The 26,788-nt window shown below is 40.6% G+C and overlaps 1 protein-coding gene across 2 annotated transcripts in view; it reads left to right on the top strand.

Moving 5' to 3' along the window:
• The window catches only part of TMEM181 (transmembrane protein 181), a 55,343-nt gene extending 36,055 nt beyond the window's left edge, over window positions 1-19,288 (top strand). For both annotated transcript variants that reach the window (XM_050949707.1, XM_050949708.1), the window contains exons 6-17: window positions 805-924; window positions 3,090-3,170; window positions 4,081-4,180; window positions 5,535-5,665; window positions 8,051-8,142; window positions 9,101-9,158; window positions 10,085-10,187; window positions 10,303-10,354; window positions 14,457-14,539; window positions 15,986-16,075; window positions 17,336-17,402; window positions 18,865-19,288. In XM_050949707.1, the coding sequence (XP_050805664.1) occupies window positions 805-924; window positions 3,090-3,170; window positions 4,081-4,180; window positions 5,535-5,665; window positions 8,051-8,142; window positions 9,101-9,158; window positions 10,085-10,187; window positions 10,303-10,354; window positions 14,457-14,539; window positions 15,986-16,075; window positions 17,336-17,402; window positions 18,865-18,943 (1,056 nt within the window). In that variant the 3' untranslated portion in view covers window positions 18,944-19,288. The remainder of the gene's footprint in view (window positions 1-804; window positions 925-3,089; window positions 3,171-4,080; window positions 4,181-5,534; window positions 5,666-8,050; window positions 8,143-9,100; window positions 9,159-10,084; window positions 10,188-10,302; window positions 10,355-14,456; window positions 14,540-15,985; window positions 16,076-17,335; window positions 17,403-18,864) is intronic.
• Window positions 19,289-26,788: the final 7,500 nt, after the last annotated feature.

Below are 26,788 nucleotides of genomic sequence, written 5' to 3'. Positions count from 1 at the left end.
GCATATAAATATCCTTCACTGAGTGCTAACCTTCTTTGGAAAATTAGAATTTTTCTGATGTTCTCCTTAGCTCTCTGACACTGAAAGAAAGAATAGCACACAGACAAATCTAAAACTAACGTCACTTTTTTGGGGGCCCCTCCACTCCTCAAAAAACCATTGTTGGTGATTATGTACATTTTTAGTTGGCTATGGAGGATGTGATTTCCTTGTGCTGTATATTAATGTGGGTTAAGAAGTGACCCACATTAACATTTTTAAAAAAGTCGGTATAAAGCTCTCTGATCCTTTGCCTTGATGTCCTCAGCAGAACCTCATACCACTTCAGAGCCAGACAGTTTTTTAGTGTGTTTAATCCATAACTATCTCAAAGTGAAAGATAACACAACAGAAGACATCAAAGATCAGAAATTTATAATATAAAAGAAAAAGCAGCCATTTCTTAAAGAAAGCTTTCAAGTTTTATTCATACATCAAAGAAAAAAAGACCCCTTTTTGTCTTTTGCAGGTCATCTTTAAAAAAAATAAATACAAATTAATGGTACCAGGAGATCTTATACTTAGATACTGAGAAATATAGCTGTATTTTGACTGATGGGCAGTTGACATCCATTGAACTTGTACTTTGAGTGCCGTAAATAAATTCCTTTGGAATCTCTCTCCATCTCCTTATTTGTTTATCCATTATAACTTCTCTGTTAGTCATTTTTTGTAATTGAATTGTTATGAGGTGTAAGCCCTTAAATATAAATTACAGCATAAAGCTCTTATGAGATATTCTGACTCTACTGTGTGTTTTCATAGAAATGTGCCGAAATCATTGTGGTTCACCTTGGCTACCTGACTTACACTCAGTACGAAGTCATTGTTGGTTTTGAGAATCTGAATAAGCTGATGTACCCCATCAAGAATGTGAATTTCACAGTAAGTGAACAGTATCATGCTAGCAAAAAAAAAAAAAATCTTCAGTTTTAATTATTGTTGTGGAAGGCTACTTTAACCTTAGTAAAATGTACGTCATTTCCCTTTTTAAGGTGAAACACTTGCACAGAGAACATGTGGAGGCTAAGGCCCTATCCTCACTGAGATTGTAAACATACTTTATTTGCCATTGTCAAAGTTCTAGCGCAATTTCCCTGACTAGTGTGGAGAAGAACTCTTCTGTCAGAACTGTTACGAACTTGTGCTTACCTAGAGTGGTAGTCTATAGTGCTGTTCTCTAGAAATCTTTATTAGCCCTTGGAAATCCATACTAACACCCAGCTAGCAACAGCTGTTCAAACATGATTACAGCTAGAACAGTTCTGATTAGTGTGGATAAGGAAAGCCTGTTCAGAAGGCCATTCTATATTCTCTTACAAAGCACACCATTGAAAAAAACTTGAATGCACATGTGAAACTCTTGTCTTGTTCTTACAGCTCTGAACTCAAGCACTGCTAAGAAATAACTGTAAAACGGAAAAGCCTCCTGGCTATTATCATACAAATAGGCAATCCAAAAATTGCATTTCTGTTATTCCCATGTTCAACTGATTGCAGTGTTGGGATCTGAGCTCACAAGAAATGTCTTGTTTAGACAAGTTAATGTGTGAATTCAAATCTTACATCCCAAACATATACTGGCCTTTTACAACTGTTATGGTAGGTGTATTGAGATTAGTAGGATTTCTCCAGACTTTCCAGAAGCATATGGGGTTGTATAAGGCCCAACTCCGGGGCTGGAGCTTCAGGCACCAACTTACCAATGTGCCAGGGAGTGCTCACTGCTCAACCCCTGGCTCTGCCACAGGCCCTGCCCCCACTCCACCCCTTCCCACGCCCTCCCCTGCACCTGCCATGCCCTTGCTCCTCTCAGAGCCTCTGCACTCCATGAAACAGCTGATCGGGAGGTGCAGGGAGAGAGGGGGAGGTGCTAATCGGTGGGGCTGCCAGTGGGCGGGAGACGCTGGGAATGGGGTAGAGGAGCGGATGTGCAGGTGCTGACGTATTACTGTGGCTCTTTGACAATGTACATTAGTAAATTCTGGTTTCTTCTCAGGGATGGCCAACTTGAGCCTGCGATAGACTTTATCATCTTGCTTTGCACATGACCTTGAAGGCAGCTTTGCAAAACTTGGCTTGCCCAGAGTGTCTAGTATCCCCACCTGAGATTGCACAGTGTGTAGCGTAGTAGGGCTCTGTACATGTAGTGCAGAATAAATGGTGCCTGATCTAAAGAGCTTGCAGTCCAAATAGTCAAGACAGACAAAGAGGGAAATCAGTGACATACAGAGGTGAAGTGACTTACCCAAAGTCACACAGGGGCCAGAGAATGTTGCTGAGTAGATTTTTGTGCCTAGGCTTGTACATTTGTATAACCGTTTTTATAACCGTTTTCCAAGTCTCCTTTAAAGTCTGATATGTGGACCACAGAATAACTTAAATCCTGATCCTTTGCAAAAGTTTATATAAGCTACATTTTATCCATAATATCTGTTATGGGGGAGGAAATGAAGTTAGTTGCGCGTTTTTAGAACTTGCTTTCCTTTTTCCTGAGGCAAAAACCAGGTGAAGGAGAAATAAATGAGCTAATTAGCAATCGTTAATCTCTTCTTAATTTAGCAAGTTTAGTCAGCTACAAACATGCATAGTCTTCAAAAATAAGGAAGCTTGCAGTGAATTGAGTCAATTGATGAATTTACTGTAAAGCCTTAAACAAAGGGAAGTTAACCTATGTTGGTTTCATCCTCTTTTATTTTTTTGCCTTAGTGTGTGGTTTGTCATGTATGATCACACTTTGAGAATGTATCATTCTTCTTTTATCTTGTAACTTAGTACCAAGCATGAGGAACAGTAGGCTGCTTTAGCTCTATTTTTATTTATTGAAATTTTCATAACAATATCGAGGTTGGAGGAGGCAGCGAGGCATGAATTAGCCTTAATCTTTCTAAGGTGGTGCAGTGGAATTTGCAATGGCTTGGCCATTAAACTTGAAAAAGCCAATGGATTCATCTGTAAGACTTTTATGCAATATTGTGTCTGCAAGTACTAGTAATTTATGTTATGCAAATTCTGTCAGCTTCCTCTTAATATGCTAATTTATCTTGTAGTGGAAAACCTACAACCCATCTTTTTCACAAGTGGAAATCTGGTTCCGGTTTGTCTTTGTAGTTCTTACTTTCATGGTCACTGTGAGTACAGTCTCTTACTTAACTTTTTTGGAGGGCTGGGGATAGGTGTTCAAGTGGCTAATTCAACTGCTACCCAGTCCTGTGTTTGGTATCCTAGCTCTCAACATTAGCAAAGCCTCCTACTGTGCATGTGCAAAACCATTTTAAAAAATACTTATAATTCAGTTTGTGTTTTAAAATTTCTGCCAACAATGGAAAGGTTTTAGTTGAACCTGAATTTTCAAGTCCAGCCGTGTTTGAGTGTTTTTTGGATTGGGTGGTATTGCAAATGGGGAAAATCATATACTTTGTACAGTTCAAAATGGTTGAAAGAATATTGCTCAGACTTTCAAGAAAAAACTCACTTCGGGGTTGAGACCAAGTAATGAAATATTTCTGAAAAACTGGAGTGGAAAATTTCTGACAAGGAATGAAAACACTGGGTTATAATGAAAGTCCTAATGTAATTTTGAATGTAGTGGGTGCTGCTACACACTTTCTAGAAGTGTGTGGGTGTGTGTACACACCTCTTTTATCAAGTAACAATGGAATGTGGTACATGACCTGACCCCTCAGTGAAGTTTGTTGGCTAGCTTAGGCAGATATCGGTATGTTGTTATAGTCTATATAGTAATATCAAACAGTAAGTTGTCAGCATCACACAAATGATGCTGGTTTCCATTTCAGGCTGTCCCAGAAGTTAAATGACTTGCTCAAGGTCACACAAGTATCAGAATGACAAATAGAACCTTGGAGACCTGACTCCCAGTGATAAAATCTTAATCAAAAGGAAGTGTGCTCTGTTGAGTACATTGTTAGTGTATTAGTCTCTGTTAGCTCTGCTAAGGCTAGAAAGGACAAGATAGATGAAGGTTGATGTATGTAATATAGTAACTGGCAGTTGCCAATAAATTTTTTTATTTTTTTGCAGTGTCTGTTTGCACATTCTCTCCGGAAATTTTCCATGAGGGACTGGGGAATTGAACAGAAATGGATGTCCATCCTCCTTCCCCTGTTGCTGCTTTATAATGGTATTTGTGTGTATATATAAAATGCCATTTTTGTAGGGTTCTCTTACAGTCAGCTTGGCCCCTTTAAAATATGTGACTGCTTATAAAAATTCAGCCATGTACTCATTGAATTTCTTTAAAAACATACAAATAAATCCCTTTTTTCAATAGGCCGGACGCCATGATAATCAGATGGATTTCATTTCCTTTCGGTCTTTCAAATAAATGTTGTTCCTGATTGTTTAAAATTCTGAATCAGATAAATGTTGTATTATCTGTTTTAAAGGTGGTAGTATTATCCAGCTTCTGCATTTAACTGAGCATCTCTCTGAAGGCACTGAGATACCAGTGGCTCCTCAATTAAGCATGGAGGCTGCTTTTAGTCTCTAGCTTGTAAACCAAGCCAAATTGCTAGAGAGATCCAAAATAGCATTTGGCCCTGTAATGAGGTGTACTGGCCCTTTTAAGAGAGGGCCCAGAGGACCCTGTTCCAAGGAATTTGAATGAACCAAGGCCCAGGAAGTGGCATGGTGGCAGAAGAGAGGAGACAGTCCCAGGGAATTAGAAGTTGTGTGGGAGGAAAGCACCAGGACACTGTTCCTTTAAGGTCCCAGACCTTGTATTGTAGGGTGAGGCAGGGCTCTTCTCACTTCCAGGCAGTTAGGAGGAGCTCTTCACAGGAGGCCAGTGAATAGACTGCCTTCTCGCTCAGAACAGGGGAAAGATGTTGACAGGAGAAGGAAGCCAGAGCTGGAAAGCTAAAATCTAGGGAGAGACAGTTATGAGAAGCAACCTTGTGAAGAGCAGGCTATGGATGGCAGAAGAGCCAGAGAGAAGTATGAACCTTTGGATTGCAGTGATAGACTTTATTGCTGCGACTGTTTGTGGGCATTAAACCAGCCACAGCTGGAGTCTGTGGGGAGTCTGTAAGTGGTCCTGATGAGAGAGAACAGAGGGGGCTTGCTGCAAAGGGAACTCAGGCCATAAGGGACTGCTCAGGCAGCAGCAGCTGTGTTACATGTCCCCAGAACTTTAACACTAGAACTACACTTAGACCTGACTTTAGGCAACCAGCAAGAAACAGTTGTGGAGTAGGTGCCCTCTAACTAAAGGGGCTAACAAAACACAACTCTACGGGAAATCTTGGGGAAAATCTTAATGTGATTGCTTAGCACAGGGAGGAATACGTGTTGGAGGTGCCTTGTATTTGTTATGAACTTTCAGATTCAGCCAACTTCAGTGCCACTTACTTGTTAAGATTTTGAAAAATCTGCTTGTTTTCTGAAGACCCTCTGGGTATTTTTCCCCCTTTGATTAATGGATAAAATTGAAAAAGAAAATAAAATTCTGTGATTTTTCTTCCATTCTGTTACAGATCCATTTTTCCCCCTCTCATTTTTGGTGAATAGTTGGTTTCCTGGAATGCTTGATGACCTCTTTCAGTCTGTGTTTCTGTGTGCATTGCTGCTGTTCTGGCTCTGTGTCTACCACGGGATACGAGTGCAGGTAAGGAGAGGACAATTACTCAGTACTTGCTGCAGAGATACTAGTATTAATTCAGTTTTGCATTATGTAGTTTTAATTTTTCTCCCTGATTTATGTGGTACACTTCTTCCAAGCTGTTAACAAAATGAAATCATGCCTCATATGAAAGTGTTCACAAAACTCATTCTATACACAGTGTATTGTGACTTTTTATTCTGTCCCATATGCTAAACTCATTTCTTCCATTTTATTTCAGATCAGTTGTTTTATATATTCTAGCTCATTGTTTAATGGAGTCACAGAGTGACAAAGCCTGATGTTGTGTTGTACTGTTTGCATTATGACTTGAATATGTGATTTGTGGTTAGCCATTTGGGTGCTTTTGTCTCTTGTGCTAGGGAAGAGACAGGGCTCTGTTATAGAGCAGTGTTTCTCCACTTCTTTGATACCAAAGATTGGCTTGCTGCCTTCCTTAAACTGTGTCAGGAAGATCTCTGGGACCGGCGTAGAGAATGCTGTCATGTGACTGAGGCTAAAATGATTAGCAGTGAAATACTGAGCTATTCTGGCACAGCCTTATTGGCGTGGTTCACACCTCTCAGCTCTTATTCTAAAGACTAGTTGCAGAGCAACACTGTGGTATTTTCCACTTGATTCATGTTTGGAAAGCTATTTTTTTGCAACCATACATATTATAATCTTAAAAATAAAAAAGGAAGGAGAACTCAAATTCTGGAGCACAATTTTATGGAAAAAAGTGGATTTTGCAGCTGCAGAATCAATGAAGTGCATCAGATCTTGTAATATCCTTACTTTGTTTTAACATGCATGTGATTATAACATAGTTTTTATGCACTCTCTAGTGAGCTTTGGATCTTGCTAAATAAATTGCAGATGCTGCTTTTTTAAAAAACACTTCGGGAGTGAACCCGAAGTATAACTTGTAGCAAATGTCCTTAGGCAGGACACTACTGAGAGTATCAATTCAGGAACAATTGCTTAGAGCAGGGCAGTTACAGCCCAGGGTTGAGGTTCCTTCGCTGCTGAGGGACACCAAACCAGTCAAACAGAGAGGACTTCGGTTTTACCCCACTGGCCAACCAGAAGTCATGCAAGCAATTCCTCAGACACTCCAGTTCCCAGTGTCACCACCAGCGCCACTCCTTGTGGGGATGAATGGTTATGAAAACCAATATCCCAGTAAAAGAAAAAAGGTTCTCCTGATCCCAAAGGACCAAGCTCCAGACCTCGGTCAATATACCAGTCAGATCTTACCCAAAATCACGCTGTTGCCAATCCTTTAGAATCTAAAGGTTTATTCATAAAAAGAAAGAAATGTAGATGAAAGTAAAATTGGTTAAATGGAATTAATTACATACAGTAATGGCAAAGTTCTTGGTTCAGGCTTGTAGCAGTGATGGAATAAATTGCTACCTTAACTAAAGTCTCTGGAGCACATCCACAGCTTGGGTGGGTCATTCAGTCCATTGTTCAGAGCTTCAGTTTGTAGCAAAGTTCTTACCTCTGGAGGAAGCAGGATTGAAGACAAAATGGGGAAGATGCAGCTGCCTTTTATAGTCTCTTGCCATGCGGCTTGTGCTTCCTTTGTTCCAAAAACAAGCTGCCCAGCACATGGCCTGAAAGCCTTAGGGCTGGTCCACACTAGGGGGCGGAAATCGATCTTAGATACGCAACTTCAGCTACGTGAATAACGTAGCTGAAGTCGAATATCTAAGATCGGATTACTCACCCGTCCACACTGCGCGGGATCGATGTTCGCGGCTCTCCGTGTCGATTCCGGAACTCCGTTGGGGTTGATGGAGTTCTGGAATCGATATAAGCGCGCTCGGGGATCGATATATCGCGTCTAGATTAGATGTGATATATCGATCCCCGAGCAATCGATTTTAACCCGCTGATACGGCGGGTAGTCTGGACGTGGCCTTAGTCCTCTCTGTAGGCATATCCCAGCATGCCTTGCTGAGTCATAAGGTGTATCTTCCATTTCTCAATGGGTCAGTTGTATAGCTGATGGTCCTTAATGGGCCATCAAGCAGGCTAGGCAGTGCTGATGCCAAACTGTCTGGGGTGTCACCCAGAAGCACAGCAGAAATTTGAAATACAGATAGTATAGAGCCAATAGTCGTAACTTTAAATACAAAAATGATACATGCATACAGATAGCATAATCATAACCACCAAATCATAACCTTTTCATAGACACCTTGACCTCCTTTGTACAAGATTTGGTGCCACTCTAGGATCTTGGTTGCAACAATGATCTATACCGTCACAGTTCATGTAAATAACATCACATGGCTGTTCCTATTTTAACGTGTTGAGAACTAACATTCTTTCTGAGGTGAATTCACATGTTCTTAACCTGTCTCCTTGTTTCCCCAACAGGGAGAAAGGAAATGCTTAACGTTCTATTTTCCCAAATTCTTTATCGTTGGGCTTCTGTGGTTGGCCTGTGTTACATTAGGAATATGGCAAACGTAAGTAATTTCCCTTTGTACTAAGTTTTAATGAGAAAAAGCTGTTCAGGAAATAGGTGGTTTACAATTAGTGACGTCTGTCTTCTGATGTTTTGATTGTGGTCCAGAAATTGAGCTACACCAGTTCTGTCAGATCTTCCCATTTTGTAAACTGAGACTAAATCTCTAATGGCTGCCCTAATAAAACACAGCCAGTGCATAATGACTCCCTACAATACATTCTCCAGTATTTTGTTCAATTTAGAATAGGATTCTAAGTAGAATTTTTCCTCTTATCAGTCCCTCTGACAGTTGAATAATTTGTGTTGCTCTTTTCTGAATTCCTTCCCATTTGATAAACTAACAAAGATAGAAACATCCTGCTCTCAGACAACTACCCCACCATTTGAGTGATGTGGCTTTCTAAGGCACATTACTCACAATTGTGTCCCTCTTATATAATTTGGGGGGCGGGAGGGGGGCGGAAGTAAACGGTGGGGTGGTTAAGGTGGAAGGCTTGGCAGCTTCAAGAAAATGCTATTAAAATCAGAGACTGCCCTTCTGTCCTATAAGGGATACATACTTGATAATGAGTGAAGAGTCTGATCCTGCATTTTTTCCATTGCTCCAATCAAACTCCAATAAATCTGTGAAACCCAAGTTTTGTAGGAAATTACTATGTTTTAAAGTAACCAAAAATAAACACGGAAAATGAATAAAGAATAGCGGAAAACCCAGAATCCACACATACATGACAAGTAAAATCAATGGGTCAGATCCTCAGCTGGTATAAATCCATGTGTCTCAATTTAAAATCAGTATAACTACCAGTTTACACCAGCTGAGGATCTGGCCCAGTATCCATAATCTCAGTAGAACAAGACTAGAATTCCAATAGTGTCTTTCGTCAATGCATGTTTCTGGTTTAACCTGACACCATTAGAACTGTGATTACTTCCTGATCTTTGATCTTTTCTAGTGTTAATGAACTACATGATCCAACATACCAGTTCAGGGTTGACACAGGTAATTTTCAGGTAAGTTTGAATCAAACTTTTTTGACACTTCGATATGGATTTTGTACGTCTATTCAGGTAAGACTAGGGAAGAAGTGTGTGAAGAGGTCAGTCAGGTATTTAGTATTACATTATATTATATTCTTCAGACTGAAATGTAACGTTTTTTTTGCTGTAAAACTTTAAAGAATGCCAAGTGCTGAAAAGAAGATCCGAAGACTAAAAATATATTATTCAGATTTTTTGTTTGGCTAATGCAAATGTCTTTAAAATGGACTTGTGTGTTTTTATAGAAAGATGCTCCCTCCATTGCGTATTCTGTACTGGAGACATGGAATGTTTCCTTTTGGATGAAGAGGCGTGTGTCTGTAGGCCTACTGCTCTATTAAGAAAGAAGGCCATAGTGTGAATGTTGAGCTGTCACCCCAGGGAAGACCATTTGGACTGTTGCAATTGAGTAGTTAGAAATCACCCAGGGCATCTTGAATCTCATCAGGAATATATTCATTACCTTTCAGAGAGCCAAAAATGAGCTCCTTGTTAGGCCTCCTAGTTCTCCGCATCTTCTATTCTCAGAACATTTGGCCTTCTCAGTAAATCTCCACTTTTCCCTTCTGTAGGAGAAATCAGTTCTGTACAGCCTCCTGTTGCTTCTCAGAGCTGTGTGGCCATTTTCAAAAAACTTCCGAGATTTCAACCATTCAGCTGAAAGAAGTGGCCTTTGCTAATGAAACACCCTCTCCACCCAATCCCAAAATTGACAAAACTACTACAGCCACTTTTGCTACAGACAAGGGAGTATCATGCTTCCTTCCTCCAGCCTAATTGCCCTGAACAAATGGATCATGCTCTTGGAGATGGTTGTTTCTGTCTCTGGGATGGATTTGAAGTAAGAAAGAATAGGATAACTCTTGTTCAGTAAAATATTATATTTTTTTCTGTTACAGGGAATGAAAATCTTCTTCCTTGTGGTGGCAACTGTATATATTTTGTACCTTTTGTTCCTGATAGTGAGGGCATGTTCAGAGCTTCGCAACATGCCTTATGTTGGTAAGCAGTACTTTCTTCATGTTTCCTTCAAATGGGTTTCCCCCCAGGATGGCTAGATATTTGGGGCAGGGGTGTAAGCTCTCAAATGACTGACAATTGTTCTTAATCCTTCCAGATCTCAGGTTAAAATTCTTGACTGCATTGACCTTTGTAGTTCTTGTCATTAGGTAAGACTTCTTTAAAGTACGTATTCTCTGCATTGTAATATTTATAGCTTTGTAAAACTTTCTTAAAGAAAAATTATTCTTGGCAATCAAATTATCAGTAAAATGGTGAACCCTTAGAGCAGGTTATCCATTCACAACTTTCTCTGGGTTCATTCTTAAAAATGCCACTGCATCCAAACTACACATTAAAATCTTGCACACTACTGGCACTCACCAAATAATAAATTCCATCACTCAGTTCCATAATCGATAGATCTTTGTGTTCTTATTTTTCAAAAAAATTCCTACTGATATCCCAATAGAGCAGTGCTGTGGATCTTGGAAAGTGCATGACCTTCTGTTTATAAAATATAAAGAGCCTTTTTTAAAAGCAAATGCACTGACTCAGCTAGGACTGTGATGCACTGTTGCTGTCCAGGCAGACTGTCTGAGACAGATTTCATAATTTGTTTCTCAGAACAGTAGAGCTCAACAAGCTTGTGAGATGGTCACAAGGCTTGCAAACTTTCTTTTGAAAGTCTGCCATTAAATTCTGTCTTTAGCCCAGGAAAGCCAATGGGGCACCAACAATGCCTGTTTTTAAGGGATGCAGGGAATTTAGTTAACCTAGACTCTGGGGCAAATGGCCTCTATAAGAGGGGAAGGAGAAAGGGGAAAAAACATTGATAACCCAAAATGAAGACATTCCACTCTGACCTGTTTAATGTCTTGAATCAATGAGGCCAAGATGAGATTGGTGAACTGGCAGCGAAACTCTTGGGTAAGTAGAATGATGAGTGACTAAAAACCTGCTCTGTATGCCTGCATTAAAAAAATACAATTGTGCTGATCATCTGGGAGAGCTGAGCAATCTGTAAATGCTCAAACTTCTGCTGTGATTTGTGGAGTCCAACACCTGACTCTCCATGACATGAAAATGGTTTCCCTTTTGGAAAAAATTTAGATTGACTTTTTTTATGGCAACCTTAAAACGTTGCTAAAGGGGAATGTGTATAAGAACTATAACCATATGGGATTGATCCATTCAGCTAATGGGATTGATGGTGTCATTATGAACGGTATTTGAAAGCAACAGGCTATTACTCTAAACTTAAGTGGTTTATCTAGAATATTCTTATCAAAGGGAAAACTGTTTCCATCTAGAACAGACTAAACAAATGTGGTTTACAGCATCAACAACTAAGAGGAGACTGAACCTGTTTTGGGACAGATTTGGCGTTAGACCTTGAAAAGAGATGGTATCCACTCTGATTAAATCTGAGGCAGCCAAGGGCTAAATATAGCTCACAGATTTCTATACTATTGCTTGTGGCTGCATTTATTTTCATCTTGGAGATGCAGCTCTCACCGGTGAGAAGACCTGGTATGCATTAGTCTGTGAGGGTCATCAGAACAAGATTGAGCATTTCATGTTTGGACTTACAATATCCTTGAGGTACACCTCCATATTAAAGATGGGGGCAGCTGCAATCTACTTCACTCTTATGTAAATTAGGTAAAACCTTTGGGGTCCTGGCAAGCTGCCAGTGCAGCCCACATTGTGGTTGCCCCTGTAAATCAATTTTTTCTGAAACAGTATTGTGGTCGCTGCCTATAACTGGGAGTGGTTTGCTAATCTGTCCTCTGGTGAGCACCTCTTGCTCTGTAACCTCTTTTCATGAGATATTTAGAGTGAACTGTCCACTACTGCCACCATCACATTGATCAGACTGTAGTTATGGACATGTATCTACCAGAGAGAAGTCCACCCTGCGGAGTTGTCTGCAAGGCAGCATTCACATGTGGAGTTTCATGTGCTGAACATAAGAATGACCATACTGCGTCAGACCAAAGGTCCACCTAGCCCAGTATCCTGTCTTCTGACAGTAGCCAATGCCAGGTGCCCCAGAGGGAATGAACAGCTAATCATCAACTGATTCATTCCCAGCTTCTGGCAAACAGAAGCTAGGGACACCATCCCTGCCCATCCTGGCTAATAGCCATTGATAGACCTATCCTCAGTGAACTTACCTAGTTCTTTTTTGAACCCTGTAGAAGGGTGGGACCAGGGCTCAACCCTCCCTGAGGGCGGAGGGGAGCCACACCGGCTCACCACACTGTCGGCCCGGGTCCTGCCCTTTGCTTCCGGGCTGAGCGACAATGCCCAGTCACTTGGGGGCTCAGGCCCTCTGCCGCAGGGCTGAGCAACAACACACAGTTAGCTGGGAGCTCAAGCCCTCTGCTGCAGGGCTGAGCAACAATACACAGTCAATTAGGGTCCCAGCCCTAGGTTTGGGCGGGGCACCAAACGCAGTGGCAAAGCTCAGGCCCTTTTGGCTCAGGGCTGAGCAATCAGGCAGTCTAGAAGCCCAGGCCCTGGGGCAGGGCGGGGCAACAAGCGACTCAGGGCTCAGGCCCTTCAGGAGGGGCTGAGCAAACAACCAGTCTGAATGGCCTCCTCTGGCTAGAGGAAGGGGGAGTCTGCCAGCCTTGGAAGGGTGGCAGGGGGAATGCAGGCCCTCCCACTCCACTGCGTTCCAGCCCGGGGCCCTAGTAGCGGCTGTCACCACTGACGGTCAGTAGGGATCCTGACCGCAACACACTGACATAGGCTCAAGTGAATCTGCAGCCTGACTGGGGTCGGCTGCCCCCGGACTACTTCCAATCTCCCCCTCACTGGGTACCTGCCATCCGCCGGCGCTGTCCAGTGGGTCCCAGACCATGGGCTCCTCAGGATACCGGGCGTCAGGAACTCCAGGCCATTCCTCTGTGTACCAGGTGTGGGGTGGCTCAGGCAGCGTCTCTAGGTGCCGGGCGTCGGGACTCAGGCAGCTCCTCCGGGTACGGGGCAGGTCAGGCCAGCGCTCCTCTTGGTACCGAGCATGGGGCAGGTCAGGACAGCGCTCCTCCGGGTACCGGGCACGGGGCAGGCTGGGCCCAGCAGGAGCTCGGGCACCAGCGTCTGTCCTCTCCAGCAGCCTCCTTCTAACTGAGGGCCGGGCCTTTATACTTCCTGTCCCGCCCCTTGACTTTCAGAGGGTGGGGACAGGCGGGGTGACTCCGCCCACTGCTGCGCCTGTTCTGGCTTGTCCCTCTCAGGCGCGATGGGCAGTGAGGCCTCCTCACTGCAAACCCTGTTATAGTCTTGGCCTTCACAACATCCTCTGGCAAAGAGTTCCACAGGTTGACTGTGTGTTGTGTGAAGAAATACTTCCATTTGTTTGTTTTAAACCTGCTGCCTATTATTTTCATTTGGTGACCCGTACTTCTTGCATTATAAAGAGGAGCAAATAACACTTCCTTATTTACTTTCTTCACACTAGTCATGATTTTATAGACCTCTATCATATCCCTGCTTAGTCATCTCTTCTCCAAGCTGAAAAGTCCCAGTCTTATTAATCTCTCCTCAGACAAAAGCTGTTCCATACCTCTAATCATTTTTGTTGCCCTTTTCTGAACCTTTTCCAATTCCAAGATATCTTTTTGAGATGGAGTGACCACATCTGTTCACAGTATTCAAGATGTGGGTGTGCCATGGATTTATATAGAGGCAATATGGTATTTTCTGTCTTATCTATCCTTTTCTTAATGATTCCCAACATTCTGTTCACTTTTTTGACTGCCGCTGCATATTGAGTGGATGTTTTCAGACAACTATCCACAATGAATCCAAGATAGCTTTCTGAGTGGTAACAGCTAATTTAGACCCCATTATTTTATATGTATAATTGGGATCCTGACAGAATGTGAAAATCAGAGGTTGGGGTGAGTTGCTAATGTTTTTTTCTAAACTAGGTTCTAATACACACCTTCCATCAATGTAGGGTCAAATCACTGCTGACTTTCCTGGATTGTGCTTTATGGGAAACCCAGGAAAAAATAGGCTAAATTTTCCCATCCTTCAACTGACTGACTTCTAATTCAGAATGATTGTTTTTTGAAATTAAGAGTGTGAAATCAGCATCTTTTAGAGTAAGCAGCTGAATAGATCTGTCACACTAGTCTAAGACAAGGTGCCATTTTTTCTTTTAACTCTGTTCTTACCCCTCTCCCATTACCCACCTCATCAAATGTTGTTACAGTTCAGTGGATATAGCCACAGTGTCTGTCTTGTCTCCCACAGCATTGTTATACTTTATCTACGCTTTGGAGCACGAGTTCTACAGGACAACTTTGTAGCTGAGCTGTCAACTCATTATCAGAATTATATCCTTCCATTGTGGCTTCCAGTCATTTAGGAATATTGGTAACTTATTTCAGTTAAGTGAATGTATGGAGACGATGACTCAGGAGTTGTGCCTTTCACCGCTAGAGCACCAGTTCAAATCCAACCCAGGTTGGTAGTGACTGCAAATTGTTATTTTCTGATGGTTATTCATGTTGACTGCCAAATTAATGTGTTGGTTTCAATCCAACTCTCTGAAGAGCTGTCCACGTCACAAAATCCACAGCCATAATTGGCACTCTTGAATGTGTATGAAGACAGGACAAGTTTTTCCCATATATATGTAGTAGGCTATCCCTTCAGAGCAGGGCCAAGTCAGTTGGAAGGACACTGTGGGGTAATTTACGTGGATGCTGCCTATGCTGACCATATTCTGTAGCTAGCAGATGTCTGCAAATTGGCATAGATATTAAATTCACTTAAACAAAAGTGTCCTGGGCTGCGTAATTGGAGGAGGCAGGAAGTAGTTCTGCAAACTGCCATCTTACATTTTCCAGTTCAGGGCTGAGTTTCCAATACAGAAGGAAAATATTATTGCGGGATCATGGTACAACTGGAGAGTGTTCACGCATATCTTGCTACAGTTCAATCTTGTCTACACTGGCAGTTTTGGGGAAATCTCCCTTTGTTGTGGTACAGCTCCTCTGATGTGGTGACAGCTGGAGTATTATTAAAGACTTGTCACTAGCATGTTTACTACTGTGTTGTTTAGACCCATTCAGTGCAGGTCTAGATAACAGAGAGAGGGCATGTGGGGGCAAGGTTGGGTGGGGAAGGTGGAAGCAAAGCTAGTCTACTCTAGATATTCCCAAAACTGCTGGTTTAGAAACAGCATTTGCACAGTACTAATTTGATAGTCAAGCAGTTGGCTCCATCTCATTCATTATAAAGTACAGTTTTTTAGATACACTAAATTTTACAGATGGGGAAGCCAATTTGCCAGATGTTGCCAGCTGGTGTCTCTGTTGGAACCAGGATTAGACTTGTATTTCTGGATCCGCAACTCAAACACTAGAGTACAGTTCTCTCTAGATTCTGAAACTGGCTGTGGGACCGGAAGTGCCCAATACCCTCTAGAAAATGACTGCTGAACTTTTCTATAACTAGTGGAAACTAAAATAGAGAGCTTTAATGAGGTACCTTAAAAGCAAGGGGAATAGCCCCACCATGTTTTAGTGTTCTATCTGATTGCAGTCACTCCTCCCTTCCACCCAGTTAACTTAATCTAAGACAATGCCAAACTAAACATCAGTGTCCCAAAACTTTAACAGTGCACAGTTAACACTCTTCATACTTTGGAAGTGCTGGGCAAAAGTCATCAAGCTTTCCCAAAAATGTTGTTGCGGGGAGAATCCTACCTAATGTTTGGTTTATTCAAAATTAATATGTACTTAGCTGTATTGTGTAAAATCCTTGACTATTATTACCAGCAGAATTCTTATCATTCTATGGTTTACTCAACTTCTATCTCTACACTTTAGCCTTTGTGTATTCCCCATCAAAGAATGCACTGTATGGTAAGTGACTTACTGTAAAATTTGCCAGATTGCTGCTGAGATCTGGCATGCCAATAGAGCTCATCAAATCTTCACATGTTGGCTGTTTCATTAGCACTTTATTTTGTTCTGTGTATATGAGCAGCTTAAGGTGGCTTCAAATAGCCAGTAACAATAGAAATATGTGTTGATCTAATCCATGAAAATTTTACATTTATTGTATGTGCCTCTTAATATTGTGTAGCTGTAGGATACTCAGTAATAAATATGGCTACTGGATGTCTTCTGCTTTAACCATTGAATGTAAGTATGCTGGGCAGCTAGCATGTACTACATGCATGGGGAGGGCCTTATTTATTGGGGCAGGGCAGTTTGTCACTAAACTGATTTTGGCACTAAGATGAATGGAGCTGCTTCAGGAATCCCATACTTCCATTATAGGAGATGCAACTAGCTAGCTAGCTGGTTGGCTGGGAACAAATATTTGCATCTGTACCTGGGTTAGAAGAATTAAAAAGCATGCAGAAGGTATTGGATCTTGTGGCAAACCATTAGGGCCAGATTTCACTCTGTAAGTCTGCTGACTTCAGTGGAGTTGTCACCTTACACCAGGGATATACTTAGCCCTAAGACTTCACAGGCCTATGCCGGGAAACCTGGAGAGGTGGTATTGTAGACAGCTAGTAGAAAGAGAGTGTGCATCCTTCCATTCCAGCATGAAGTTACAGCAGTACCTTCCTCCTCCCCATGTGAAAGTGAAAAATATATGCCCTAAGTTATAACACCTTAGATAGATGACCAGTATAACACCTTATAACACCTTAGATAATGACCAATTATTAGATTTCATTACTTTTGGAACTTTAGTCATAAATAAGGGAAAGGGACTGAAATGTCACATAAAATCTGCCTATTCTTTTCAACCAGATTCTTTATTGACTAGTATGTTCTAAAATATCAGGTATCAGTAATGTGGACAGGTGAAATTATACCTGGGAAGAAATGATGCTAATACAATATAGAGACTACCCACCTCCTGGGGTTTTTAGACAACTTCAGCTGTTATGAATGCTGACAATCTGTGAGACGGGAGTTGAAGAGTTTAAATCACAGATGTCAATCCATTCCTTGCCAGGGTAAAACACCAGGCTGAATCCCAATTATAACTTCCTTGGAAACTACAAAGTCTCTCTCTTCAGTTCTGGATAAAAGTCTAATCTAAAAGTTTGAAGTCAGGAATGCAATTTTCTGGTTAAATGAAACCATATCTATATTTTTCAGAGTCACAGTTGAAAGACAATCCTGCCTTTTCTATGCTGAATGATTCAGATGATGATGTGATTTATGGGTAAGTAACACAATTGTGAAAAATCTGTTGGTGATTCAGGCGGTGTGGAGTTGCTGTATTTGATATAAAAAGTTTAAGGACCTAGTGGGTTATTCTTAGTGAAAATCCAAACATTCTGACTACAGAATGGAAGACAGCTGTAGCTTGAGTCTTCTATTTTGAGTCACTTTACTCCAAAATATAATTGTAATGAGGTTTCTTACTATCTTGGTTTCTTTTTTTCCTGTTGAAAAAGGGACTGTCATGACACTGATACGAAAAGATACATTCCCTACTTGTAGGTGTGAGGACAGTGGCAGGCTGCCGTAAGAGGGTGTATGTGGATAGCAGGGTTTGGGAAGAGAATACACTGGCAGAAGGGAGTAGATGGGGAAACAAGTGCTGGAGTCTGGTTGGCAGGATGCAGGTTGCAGTAGGAGGGAATAGATTGAGAGCTGGGCCATACTTAAAATGGCCACTGCTGTAGGGCAGGACAATTGCTATTTTAGATACCCAATATTCATTAAAAATATTAATAATCAAATCCAATGCAATTGCCTGAGTTCAGATTCTGAATTTGACAGTAGTATTAGTATTTACATAGCATCTAGAGGCCCAGGCAGGGTCCCGTTGTGCTTGGTGCTGGACAAACACACAGTAAAAAACAGTTCCTACCCTTGAGGGCTTACAGACTTTGTATAAAAATAAAAATAAATAAATAAATACAGGAAAAACAAAAGCCACACAACAGGTAGGTGAAAGAGTGAGGACATGGTAACTTGTTTCACATAGATTAGTTATGTGCAGCTTGTAGTGATAGCTTTTTTGTCTTTGCTTTTGTGTGTGTTTAATTTTGATCAGTAGCAGTAGTCCCAGCTTGCCTCCTCATTAGCTGTTGTCTTTACTGTGACACCTATGGGACTGCTGACAAGTCTACACTTACAGTGGCATGTAAAGTAACACATTGCACACCCAGCTAGCACAGGTATAAGTAGCGGTGTAGATGGTGAGATGTGGCTTATGCAAGTAGAATTCTGTACATGCCTGAACCCCTAGGGGGTATGTACCCTATACGGCTCTCTGCATGCCCAAGCAGTGCCTTCCACATCTACACTTCTATTTTTAGCAGTGTCCCACTGCCTCCCTGCATTACGTGCTGCAGTGACGAAGCCTGTCTTTCACTCTGGCATGTAGCTCCATGGGTTGTGCCTGTATTTTACATGCTGCTGCAAGTGTAGACAAGGCATAGAAGCAAACCTTGAGAGAGAATTTGGAGACTAGGATCATGTATTGCTCACATTTCTTAACTGAAATGCATTCTTTTGGATTAGTGAATCCTTGTGAATGATGATGTACTTGTATCAGTTGTGAATTGATGGCCCAAATTATTGTAGAACTGGTTTAGTATCTTTTCTCTGTTTACATGAAATTAAGTAGCTGGCCATTGTGTTCAGGATGTTTACAAATATCTATTTGTTAACAGGAGTGACTATGAAGAAATGCCACTTCAGAATGGTCAAGCTATTAGAGCCAAGTACAAGGAAGAATCAGACAGTGATTGAGTTCATGTGGAAGAGACTTGCTTATGAAAATGAAAGTGATCTTGAGGTTTTTCCTAGATGACCACTTCCTTGACTTTCTTATGAGTCTGCTTTCAACTGAACACTGTCTCCTTGGGAAGGACTTCCTATTTATTTCTGTTTACAGAGTTAAAACAAAACTGAAGGAAAAATGGAAATGCTTGAAAAGATTGTGGTGGAGGCTTCTAAGAAACCAAATTCGTTCTTTACACTAGGTTTAGAAAATGTCACATACAGGATTTCTGTGGAAAACAGACTGCTAAAACAATGAGGTTTTCAGAGTCTGGTTCCAACTAAGTGTGTCACTGATTATATGCTGATTTAAAATTGCTTCCTTGCTGTCTGTTTTTAGAGGATTATGTACATCATCTTCACTCCTGATGCAGCTTGTGTTAGCTATTGTGTACAGTGTCCACTGGTGATGGTGCCTCTCTTTCTTCTTCCCTTCCTCACCCTGCCCATCTGAGTTGGAGGTACGAAATGGCAGGTATTTCCATTGATATCTGAGAAACCACAAGCTTTATTGCTTCTGCTTTGAAGGGACAGCATTCACAGTTCAGTGGTCAGCTCTGTAATTGACTGGAGTTCATAAAATGGAAGTTTGCCAAATATCTACAGTTATGAATGTGAGACAGGTACAAATATTCCAGTTCTCTTAAGGCCAAAATTTATAATCAGCCGTGCAAAATAATTTGCAAGGGTTTCTTTTAGAATGATCAAAACAAAATAAGATAAAAATAAGTTAAAACGTCTATTTTAAACTGTTGCAAACCTTGGGAAATCCATCTGTGGTGGGGGTGGAGGAGGGAGAAAATTGTTACATTTCCTACAAAGGGTACAATATACAACTTAATATTTTTAACACAAACATTCTTTTAATTGCTAGATCCTTTCCTAAATTAGGATTTTTCATGCAGTCTTCTCATAGCTGTTTAAAAAAAAAGTAGTTTATATTATAAGAACAATCACTTTTGATGCCATGTTGAACAAATGTACAAAAGTGTGTTCTTCAGCATGTTCTGTAGATAGCTCAACCTCTTCATCTTTAGACACACCTAAATAGCTATACTTAAAATGCCTGCTGCTTACAAGTATCTTTCTTTTTTACTGTTCCTTTTCAGGCTATGCTAGAACAGTGTGCTAAAGAACTTCAGAGTATTTACTGGAATATTGCTCATCATGATATTTAAATGTGTGTTTCAGTTTCCCTACCATAGTATAGCTTTGTTTTTAAAGGGAGGCTGTCAATTTCTATTAACTTTTTTAAAAGTTTAGTATTTTCAGGTATGCCACCTATCCCTGGAGTCTTTCTGTGGGTTTTTCTGTGGTTTCTCAAGAACCATTTTCTTACTGTTTCATACAGCAACAGAGAAGATAAATACCCAAACTAACAAATGGGAAACTGACAGCATATAGAGAACAAACAGTGATTTTTGATCTATATGCAAAGACCTGTCTACACTAGGGAATTGAACTGGTTTAATCATAAAACTTCACTGTGTCCACAGTGAACATGCTGAATTGCATTGGGAACCACTGCAGGTTTGTCTTACATTCACATTAGAACTGTCCTAAACCACTTCATCTGCAATAACCTCTGGGTATCTGTTTCACAGTTCAGGAGCAGTGCATTCTGGGAGACTTGACCAGGGTGCTATGGGAGGACTAGTTGAACTACTACAGCTAGTCTGTATTCTCAATGGCATTTAAAATGGTTCTGGCAAAACTAGCGTTTAGTTCTGCTGAAAGGAAGTGGAATACAAAATATATTTAGCATGCTTATGTAAACCATTTTGTGGCTATGAAATTTAACAAACATACTAGGAAGTTGAAATGATATCTAGCACAGTAAATGTCTTTCGTGTAGACCAAAGCCAAGAGAAGGCCAAACTACTGTCATGTGCACAAAGTAAAAAAATAGAACAAACAGATTTCCTCTTGGCATGGTAGGTGTTACAAGTAACAAGATGTGGAAAAATTCTGAGAGGGTTAAGTTGTCTTTGTAAACTGCAGTAGTTGTTGCACCTTTAACAACTCTTTTAGCTAACTTAGCCTTTTTTTAATACACGGTTGTGTTTTTAGATGCTTTTTTAATCCAATGGAAAAACGGACTGGCTTCTCTTTTTCTAAAACAAGAAAGCAAGAATAATCCAGGGCTTGCTTGTACTTGAGTTTGACTTTGTAAAGTCAAGCTCAGGATCCAATCACTGATATTCCCTGTACACCCAAAATTTCCATGGACTTTCATGAGAGTTGGGGGAGTGGGAGGTGGTGACACAAGGATCAGGCCTTTATGTTTATGCAGATTTTTACTTGTGCATTCAAAGCTTTTTGGCACTTTAATACTATTTTATTCCTATTATAAGTCATTTTTTGATTTGCTAAAATATTTTTCCGTGTAGGATATTTGAGTTTTACTAATGCTGCTTACTATAATCCAGGTTGCTTGTGATACAGTATATTAAGTCTGACTTAATTAAATTTTTTTTTATTCCATTAACTAAAGAAAACTTTTTTTTTTTTAATTCATCTTCAAGAAATCATGGTATTTAGAATTTGTGAAATTTTCCTAGGCTGTTTTTTGTCCCTTTATTATTCTTTGTTTTGTTATTACACTGCTTGTTAGAGGAACAAAAATAGGAATAGAATGGGGAAATGTGTACTTTAAAAAAGTTATTTATCTTGTTAATGAATTATTTTGTAGAAATCCTGCATTGAACTGCCTTCCCCCATACATAGAGCCCTGCACAGATACAAAATTTGTATCCATATCCAAGCTGCAAAAATGATCTGTGGATATTCACACCCGCAGATATAAAGCGGATATCTGCAGATTTGCAGGGCTTTAGAAATAAAATTTGGATCCACATCCACCCTCGATCTGCAAAAAATTATCCACAGATGTAGATATCTGCGGATATAAAGCAGTATCTGCGGATTTGCTGGGCTCTACTCCTGCATACCGTATTTTATACTCAAAAAATGTTACGTTGTAACTTAGCAAGTTTTTGGCTAAAGCAGCACAGCATTAACTTCACTACCTACCCAGTAAATAGGCAGAAGCAATAAAGCTGTCTCCCTGGCAAGAGATCACATATTTCATGCTTTGTGGCAATGAATATTGAAAACTGCCCAAAGATACAATTTGGAACCAAAGATTACTCTGAGGAATTCTCCTGGAGCAACAAGATGGATTGTAAATATTTTGTGAGGAGTTTTATTCATGTCTCTACGCAGTGTGGTGTGCTATTATGACCCAAGAATCAAATGAAAGGTGTCTATAAGAAATTCACTTGGCTAGCTGTGTATTTTCCATATGACCAGCGGAAAAGTCAATAAGGGAAGTATATTTTGTAAAGCTGAATTTTTTTCTTCCCAAGAACCACATTTAGGTCAAAGTGCATTGTGCTAGGCTGTTAAAACACAACTAATAAAAACAAGTGGGGTGGATTCCTTCCTCCCGCCCGCCATTTCAAGCTTTCATCTAATAATTCCAGATTAAATCTTTTCAAGAATGATGATTAAAACATAGGAAAATGAGTAATGTATACAAAATAAATCCACAATGTGCTGCTTCTTTTTCCAATACTGAGGATTTTTTACTTGTAAAAATATTTCTTATGCACTATGTGGAAGCCAAATACCACTAGCCCTGGTGTTACCTGCTCAGTTTAGGGCACCCCATCAATATCCTATGAAGGGCTCAAGGTGTGACCCAGTCAGTTTAGGCACCTCCACCCTTTCCCTTCCAAGGGCTCAGGGTGTAAGGCACCTATCCTTACCCACAAGGCTCAGGATGAAACCTGGTCAATTTAAGAGCCCTTTCCCTCAAGGTTAAGGGCTCTATGAGTAACTTTTTCCCAGGGAAAGAGCCTTACACAGTTGTGCTTTAAACATCTATTTATTAGCAACATGCACAGAATATATATACCAAGCAAATCTCTTTTGCCCACCACTCCTACAAATTTCACGCGATGGCCAGTTAGGATTCATTCAGCTGGGGGTTCCCTGCAATGCCTCTGCCTATCAGGGTTGTACAGATGGGTCAGAGTTCCAGCAGCTTGATGTTGAACTGCAGTCTGGAAATGGTTCCCAAAGAGCATTGTTTTTCATTTACAGTAGATAGGTTTAGTACATTTGAAGGAAGGAGCTAGTTTTACCTATCACATTATCCCACCCTCCTCAGTAACAAAATTTTTAACCAATTATACACTGGCATCTATGTGTCCTCCTTGATGCCCATGTTTTTTACATTTTATCTTTCATACCCTAATTGCAATCTTCTCTATTTGTGCAGATAATCAGTGCTTATCTTACTATTTGTTGAGTCTCTTTCTAGATCCTCCCTAATTTCCCAGCATCTTTACAACTTGGTTTTAACCAAGTGGTTATAATGGTTAGGGACATTCCTGAGGTGGGGGTGCTTTAGCAGCAGCAGAACCTCTCTTTCTTTTTTTTCAAGTTTAGTGGTGAACAACCTGAGTTTCACCCAAGGCAGGTCAAGTATGTGGGAGTGTTTATCCGGTCTCAGGCCTATACTGGTGATTCAGGTATTGTTAGCTCCTGAACTCTCATGCACATTGTTGCTGTTGTATTGGCTTTAAGACATCATCAGTGGTAAGGCTGGCTGGGAAACAAATATCCTGTTCTCTATGGCCAAGAAAGGGAAGCATAACCCAGAGGAATACATTAGGGAAGAGAAATCTTTGCTACCTTTGGTTAAGAATGAAAATCCAGTTTAACAGAGAGCATGAACTGCTTTGAGAAGAGTGTTTTGAAATGAAAGGATTCTTGACTGGATAGCTTTCTTGACTCTAAAAGGCAGTTATTGTAATAAGAATTATAAACCTGCTTATTCCCTTTTTGCCATATGTTCTGACTATGCCAGTAATTGCCATACACCACACAAAATCCTCATGCTACTGTAAAACAATGTTTTTTAAAGTTTATAAGTATATGTAAAATGAAGCAACTGTGGTATACCAAAATGGTATAGAATGTGTAAGAAATATTCTGTTAATGAGAAGCTGTAAATATGGTGCTGCTTTGAGAAGGTATGCATGGGATGCATTAGTAGTGTGTTATAAGGAAACTTGTTAATCATCTATTTACACTGGAACTCTTTCTGGTATAGAATACAAAGCAAACCTGATCACTTACCTTCAGCAAAAATTGGGTGCTGATACATGGAAGACTTCATGTGCATTAAATATGTTAATAAATAGTTTTCATACTGTATCTTTACACCTACGTTTAGGTTTCATTTTCCTTCCATTAGGGATGATGATCTAGCACTATTTTTCTTTACAGGTACAAAAGACAGCCTTGTGTGCATATGTGTTAAACTGATACTGTCTTAACAGCAGAAAACTTTAAATATTTCTATTAGTTAACAGTAGGGTATACCAGGAGAGATTCTTTTTTACTATCTAGTATTAGAGATGGTTGTTTATTAGTGCTGTTAGGAAAATAACCAGATACACATGCTAACCAGTGCTCACATGGGGTGTCCTGTTGAGCTGCTTCATGTGGTGTGGACCTGCTTTGACATTACTTTTGATTCTTAATTAAGTTTCTCACCATTAAGATTGCAACTAAACCTTTACAAACATGAGCTGTAACAAGGTCCTCTAAGGAAGCAGAGGAAAAAACTGGGGTGGGGCTAGCTTTTGTCTATCTCAATGTTAACTCTAGAAGCTAATGGCACGTATTTCAAGATGCTTTATTTTAGAAATACTCACCTTTAATGCAAGATATAGTGTATCAATACCATCTCATCAAATGCCTTCCAATCCCCACTGGTCAGGAAAAACAGTTTTAAACTACCTCAGCCTAGTGTCAGCTATATAATGTAGAAAGAAGCCTGGTAGCATGGCTGAGGGTTTCAGGCTTGGAACTGGTTTTTGGTTACTGTGACAGGCATTACTCAGCTGTCAGGCTAGATTACATTCTGATTAAATGCCCTGAGCAGGTATTTGCAAGTACCACACTAACTTGTCAAATGCCTTTTTTTAGTTATCTCTGCTTAAACTAAAATGGTCTAGGCCTCAGTCAAGATTACTAAAGACCTGTGTATGCACAACAGATCAACCTCAAAGCTGATTAGTCTTTATCTACCCCATTAGTTGTGCTTAATCTTACTATTGAAATGTGGGTACAGTATATTATAGATGTTCTTATCTTAAGCACTTTACAGTCTAGGGTCATAATCCTGGAAATACATGTGGTTAATGAGTATTCACAGTTAACTTTATCAATGGGACTAGTCTACTTAAGCATGTGTGTTTGCACAACTCAGTCTTAAATTAGATCCAACATGACAAAGGGAGAGAAGATGTCAATTTGGTCAGCAAATGCATTTCTTCCTCTCCCAATCTCTTACAAATAGGACTGAGAATTGTGTTCCTTTCTATACTGCACACTCAGAAAACACATTACTATGTGGCCACACAAAAAGCTTTACTTAGCCTATAAACATTTAATCAGCATAGGAAGTACTGGAAGTGTATCCTATGCACTTAAGATAAAAAGAACTGCAATATCAATCATAGCATTGAAACTTCAGTTCACTTGAATTCTGAAAACTGAAATGTGATGTTCCCAGAGTGAGAGTACCAGCTTCAGGGTAGACTGTTAAAACAACTAGGTCACAAACCCCAAATTGATCAGAAGTTCAAGGGCAAACTCCAGGCATACCAATAGCCTTAAATAGTCACAGATAAACCAGCCTATCCAAGGACTGTCTTGGCAATGAGGTGAATATCTGTGAGATAGATGGTACTTGAGAAATAGCGAGACTCAGTAATATTCAGGGTACTTCTAGTCCCCAAGGACCAGTCACTTACCTCAGATCAATTGCACCTTAAAGTTCACACCAAGGACAATGCTTGTATATAATTTTATTACAGAGGAAAAAGGAAACTAGTTATTTACAAGGCTAAAGCAAGCAAATATAAGCCAGGTCTATACTACAGACTTACATAGATGACTACATTGCTCAGTGTTGTGAAAACTCCATATCCCTGTGCAATACAGTTATACTAACCCAACCCCTGATGTTACATAGGGCTGGTCTACACTAGGGGAGGGGATCGAGCTAAGATACGCAACTTCAGCTACATGAATAACCTAGCTGAAGTCGAAGTATCTTAGATCGAGTTACCTACCGTCCTCACAGCGCAGGATCGATGTCCACGGCTCCCTGTTGACTCCACTACTGCTGTTCGCATCGGTCGAGTTCCGGAGTCGACAGGAGCGCATTTGGGGATCGATATATTGCATCTAGATGAGACGCAATATATCGATCTCGAAGAAATCGATTGCTACCCGCTGATACGGCCAGTAGTGAAGATGTACCCATAGAAACATAGGAAGCCTGGGTTATGCCTACATTGCACTTAAAAACCAACAGTTGGCCTGTCAGCTGACTTCAGCTAAGAGGCTGCTTATTTGGAGAGGAGACATTAGGGCTCAGGCTTAAGTCTGGGGTCTAGGACCCTGTGAGATGAGAGGGTCCTAGAGCTTAGACTGCAGCACAAGCCAATGTCTACACTACAATTAAACAGCCCCTGAGCCCTGTGACCGTGAGTCAGTTGATGTCTAATTGCAGTGCAGACATACCTTCCATTCCTTTTCTTTGGGGTTCTTATTCCCCCCACCATGTGTGCTCAGTTGGTAACTCAGGAGGCCATGTCCATGATCCATCTTCACAGGGGCAAACAGAATACCAATGTCTCTTTAGGCCATTTGTTGCATTATTCCTCAATCTAGATCAGGGGTAGGCAACCTATGGCACACGTGCCAAAGGCAGCACACAAGCTGATTTTC

The sequence above is a fragment of the Gopherus flavomarginatus genome, chromosome 4 (assembly GCF_025201925.1).
Source record: "Gopherus flavomarginatus isolate rGopFla2 chromosome 4, rGopFla2.mat.asm, whole genome shotgun sequence".
In the NCBI taxonomy this organism is placed as follows: domain Eukaryota; kingdom Metazoa; phylum Chordata; order Testudines; family Testudinidae; genus Gopherus; species Gopherus flavomarginatus.
The sequence above is the reverse complement of the archived record's forward strand: the minus strand, read 5'-3'. Positions and strand labels throughout refer to the sequence as shown.